Source organism: Micrasema longulum, unplaced genomic scaffold (assembly GCF_059751315.1).
Source record: "Micrasema longulum isolate JH-2025_06_02 unplaced genomic scaffold, ASM5975131v1 h1tg000436l, whole genome shotgun sequence".
Lineage (NCBI taxonomy): Eukaryota > Metazoa > Arthropoda > Insecta > Trichoptera > Brachycentridae > Micrasema > Micrasema longulum.
In genome coordinates, this window is record NW_028277636.1 from 21,144 (window position 1) to 26,847 (window position 5,704).

General features: G+C 31.1%; 1 protein-coding gene across 1 annotated transcript; it reads left to right on the forward strand.

Annotated features, from left to right (window-relative positions):
• The first annotated feature begins 1,022 nt into the window (after window positions 1-1,022).
• On the forward strand, window positions 1,023-5,025 carry LOC148281562 (ATP synthase-coupling factor 6, mitochondrial-like). The gene is made up of 3 exons (XM_088226520.1): window positions 1,023-1,067; window positions 1,777-1,989; window positions 4,483-5,025. The coding sequence occupies exons 2-3, from the start codon at window positions 1,778-1,780 to the stop codon at window positions 4,661-4,663; spliced, it is 393 nt and encodes a 130-aa protein (XP_088082646.1). The 5' UTR covers window positions 1,023-1,067; window position 1,777; the 3' UTR covers window positions 4,664-5,025.
• The last annotated feature ends 679 nt before the right edge of the window (window positions 5,026-5,704 follow it).

The window sequence follows — 5,704 nt, forward strand, 5'->3', positions numbered from 1 at the left end:
TGATTTCCAAACACACCAAAAGCATGAGGCTTGGTGGCAGGGGAAATCCAATGAATTTTCATGTTCATTTTTACTCCAAGATGACATTATTAGATTCCGCGAATATTTTTTTACAAACTCTGCGACCTAGGACCCTACTTAAATGTTCATATACCAAGCTTATACCGAGGAATAACTATACCCCGTGTAACTTTTTATACCCGGCATAAGAATAAGGTTACTTATAAATATAATTATGACCTAGGATAACCATACTAAGCTTATCGTTTATTTTTTGACCACGCCACATTTTTTCATACATTATTTTATCCCCATTGTTTTATCTCCTATATACAAAAGATGTGGAAAAAATAATTAAATCTTGCGGATTATAGGCTCATTGTTATGCTGATGATACTCAAATATTCTTTTTCTGTAAGCCAATTGATAAAGACAATTTACAATTAGCCATCACTCGTGCATTGGAAAAATAGGTGAGTGGATGGCTAAAAATCAGCTCATCCTTAATGCATAAAATTTAAGTGCCTCATATTGAAGGGTATCCAAATCGCCCCTATGTATGTTCCGCAATTTTGCGTAGTTTTCGAGTTTTGATTTTTTTAATAGGTGTTTGAAAATTTTCGATCTGATCGGGTTTTTTTTTTTTTTAATTTAGGGAAGGTTTTTCCTGGAATTTTTTTGTTACTCATTTTAAAAAAATTATGATTTCACTCATAAAATATTTAGCTTTGTAACATTAATGGAAGTTACAAAAGTTTAAACCTGAAATACAGAATTTAAAACTTAAATTTAAAATGCACAGCCCTAAAAACCTTTTAAAAGACCAAGGGTATTCCTGTCAGTTTCACTCATACCACATTTTTTATCAGGGCATTTTTAGAGTTCATGCAATGAGTTCATGCACCACTGGGTGCCAAAAAGAAAATAATGATAGTTGTGATATAAATATAATTTAATCAGTTAAGTACTTTATTCTATGTTAAATCATTAATTGTCTGTGGAATATTTCAAATGTGTTCTCGTAACAAAACTAGATCGTCTGTAAATACGTCAAGCAATTTCTAAAGGTGAAGTTTAAAAAAAAATGTTTTACATAATCTTTGGTTTAAAATTATTATATCAATACTGCATCAATAAGTATTTTAAAACAATTATCCCTTGGTCACTTGTGATAATTTAAATCGCGCTTTTCTGTTGCTGTTACTATAACTAATTATTTTTTTTATAGTCCGACTTCGTACTAAATTCTCTCCTATACACTTTTTGATATAAATAGACGTTTGAAACTATTAGTTTTTTCTAAATTTGTTGAAACAGAGGGAAAATATTTTAGAGAAGGGTATATCGAAATCTAGAAATCCACAAGGCCTATGACTTGTCATTGGCTAGTTATAGTGGCCATTTTACACACTGTGTAACATCCACCAGTCTGCCTATATTTGAACATCTATATTTCTTCGATTCTTCCGTCTGTTGACCATTGTGAAGTTAGAGAGCTGAAATCTTTATTATTTCGTCAGATCTTTAATTGATTGAATTAATTCACCCACATACTAGTCAACGCCTGAAAATATTTTTTAATATTCAACTTCTTCTTTGATCAGGGCTGGTATTTTGAACGGAATTGCGCACAAAGAGATGGCTCTGTAAGCGTGTATTTAGTACGCAAATACGCGTTAAAATGCGTTTTCTACGCGCGCTATCGCGAATTAATTATATTAATCGGGGAAGACAAATATGTAAATTTGTCTTTTCATTTTGTTTTTTTATTTTAAGGATGTTGACCAACATGAATGTACTGAAAAATTTACTTGGGGCAAAAAACATTTCTCGCAATATCAGAGTGATGCCCCTCGCTTTAAAAAAATCTTCAGATTGTGACAAGAAACCCCCAGATAGTAGTAAATCTGCATGTGGTGATCAAGCGATTACGGACCCCATCCAGAAAATGTTTATCGAAAAAATTAAAGAATACAAGTCAAAGAGTTCGTGAGTTAATTATCAATCTCTTTTGAAATATAAATTAATCATATTAAAAACAATTTGCCATATTACTTGAGAGCTGAAAATGAAAACAGTTATTTTTAAAATTACTTTCTACACAAGTTGTGAGGACACAACAGAAAAAAAATTGCAAAAAATTAGTCAATAATGTATTCTCCTTTGTAATTTGACAATAAATTATTCCAATATTTATTTCAACCATCATTCAATTATATAAAGTTGTAAAAAATTAGTTACTGGGTTTAGGTAGTGAAAAATCAGAAAATTTACTCAAAAATATTCTTAAATAATAAATGGTATAAATTAATATTGTACAACTGTAAAATATATTTACTGGTAGGTAGTAATGATATAGTTTATTTAGCATAAAAATGTCTGCCTTAAACAAGTTGTACCTAGTTACGCAGACTAGACATGATCCTGAGAAATCTATTACCTAAGTGTGTATGTAGTAGATAAAGTAATTTTTATTTTTGTTAATAACCCATGATTATTGTTATTAATATTGTCTTTACCGTACACTGCGCAAATATCGCGAGCAGCTTTTACTGCTGTATTCTGTAAATGCTTACTTTCATCTACTTGACATTCCATTTTGAAAGCTTGTAATCAAATGGAATAAAATATGTAACGTAAAAACTAACACATTTTTTAAAGCAGAATATTTTATTTAGAATGACGTATAACTTTAACCATTTTGATTTACTTTAATTCCTCTTTATTAATTTGAAATTAAAAGTTTGCACCAAATATTATTTCGCAACAACAATTTGTTGAGTTGGTCCAAATTTTTGTTTTTGCAAAGACTGGATTTAACCCATAGGGAATAATTAAGATAAAACATAAGCATATTACAACGGTGAAGAAAATCATTTTAGAAAAGGGAATATGCAATTCTAGACATTTACAGGACTTGCGATCAGTCATTGACTGGTTTAAGTGGTAAATGTCTTGAATTCCAGACGCACTCTAAATTATTCTAGTACCAGTTGTAATATGTTTATGTTAACAGCTACCTAGGGCAGTGGTCGGCAAACTCATAAGTCAAAAGAACCAAAGACCAGCAGTAAACAATTTAGATTTCCTTTAAGAGCCTAATTCTTTAATGATTTAAGCTGTTACTTATGTAATGGCACCGTACCTTAACAATAACGTACTTGTATAGATATCAGAACATATGCGTATTCGTTCTCCATTTTAACTAGAAATTCTTTAATTTGGCGATGATAACAAGTTTTTGCTAAAATTGTGATGACAATATTAATCAACAATATTTTGAATGTCCAAATTTTTGTAGACAAGGACTGGATTCAACTCCCTGGGGAGCTGTATATATTAACATATTACAACTGAGATGAAGAACATTTAATGTTGTAATATGTTAATATACAGCTCCCCAGGGAGTTGAATCCAGTCCTTGTCTACAAAAATTTGGACAAACTCAAAATATTGTTGATAAATTACTTGGTCCATGAAGAAGTATAGAAATTGAAAAAATAACATTTTCAGGCGTTGCCTAGTATGTAGGTGAAATAATTCAATTAGATGAATCTCACCCGCATAAATAAAGGTTTCAGCTCTTTAACTTCACAAACATCAACAGATGAAAGAATTGAAGGAATATAGATGTTCAAATATAGGCAGAATGGTGAATGTTACACAGTGTGTAAAGTGGCCACTTAAACCAGCCATTGACAGGTCATAAGCCCTGTAGATGCCTAGACTTCTATATTACCTTTTCTTAAATGTTCTTCATCTCTGTTGTAATATGTTAATACAATATTAATCATTAAAATATTTATTCTGGAAATGTCTGCACACAAAGTGGTTCTTGTTAAATGATACAGTGGTATAGACGTATCTCGTGATTAAGTTTTTACTTCAAAATATTAAAAAATATATGTATTTTGCCCCATCTGCATCATTTAAACAATTTTATCGAGTTTAATATGATGTTTTTACATGCATTTAATGACAGCATTTGCAATGTTCTCGCCAAGCGTAGGAACTTTCAGTGGCAATAATCCTTAAAGTTCTTTAGAACCGGTGGCGGTGGACGAACTAAATCGAATGAAGCTGAAACTTATGTTGTGTGAGCCGCGGTCAAGTGGCTAAAGAACCGCATGTGGCTCGCGAGCCACAGTTTACTGACATCTGCCCGAGTGGGCTTAATTCAGTCATTATCTACAAAATTTGGAAAAACTTGAAATTTTGTTGATCGGTCTATTAGTCATGGGTCAGTGGACGTTAGTACCTGGCTTAAATATTTTTTATAAATTAATCAATAAAATATGCGATTATTTTAACGAATAATTGTTTCTTTTTCGTCAAAATGGACGAAACGTTCGAAAAAAAAATTAAAATAAAACAACCCCCTTTTCACATTTTGACAAAAACGCAACAATTATTTTATTTTGAAATTTATTTATGGTGACTTTTTTAAAGTAACTGGCTTTCAGATCTAATTTTCTTAAACAGGGATGGAAAATTAGTAGATCCTACGTCAGAAATCGAACAGGAATTAAAGGCTGAAATGGATAAGTTGGCGACTGTTTTTGGGGTTGAACCTGGAACTGATATGACAGCATTTCCTACATTCAACTTTCCAGAACCTAAAATTGACCCTATTAAAGAAGAAGAAGAGACCAAAATTAAATGATTTAGAAATGGAAACTTAAATAAATTTATTTAAAAAAACAAACTTTAAATGTTTGAAGTACCAACGTTGTTATAATATTTATTTTATATAATTAATGTATGTTGTACATAGAACCAGGTTGTTGTCTCGTGGTAGTGTTGTGAACTAATGGACTGAAGTTCCGAGGTTCAATCCACTCTACCATAACTCAATATCCATTTTTCTATCATATGTTATTTGTCACTTTTAGCAAATGATCTGAAAATTAATAAATTTGGGTTATTAATAGGAACTCATATATTCGTTATTCATTCTTTAAAAAAAAATTTTTGATTTTTCGACGGATTGTTTTTCGTGTTAATAAATATTTGTACATAAATTCACCTTGACTTTTGTTGCAAAGTTCCGTGTTAAAATATAACGAAAGATGATTAATCATCTAAACTTTTGCAACAATGAGATAAAACATTATTGAGAAGACGATTTGGAAGTTTTGGCATTTACAGGGCTCATGATCTGTCAATGGCTGGTTTAAGTTTTACACACTGTGTAACATTTACAATTCTGCTCACATTTAAACATCATCACCGCAACTCTATCATTCAGCCTGTCTACAAACATTTGGACTTATTCAAAACGTAATGGTAGTAAAAAACATTTAAGTGGCATGTCCTGTAGTTTCATTCAAATAACGGTCATTCCAGAGTTGAAGGGTCGAGCTTTTTATCAACAAATATACTACTGTAAAGGGTTATATTTTCAAACCAGATATTGGCAAAAGACACATCAGGCACTGTATATATTTTTTTCTACCAGGGTTCGAATGCCAGCAAAACTAATGACGCTTTAAGAGTTCGACTTCAATTGCTCAAATCTGACAATAGAAACCCAAAAGATGCTACAATTCAAAATAAGACGACACCAATCGGCCGTAGACGACATAAACAATGTTTTCTTCATGGTGTTAAATTGGCATAATTTAATAAAATTATTATTAAACGGAAAAATGACAAAACGTATTAGATTTATTGATATATTTAACACTCAATATAAAAGGTACGG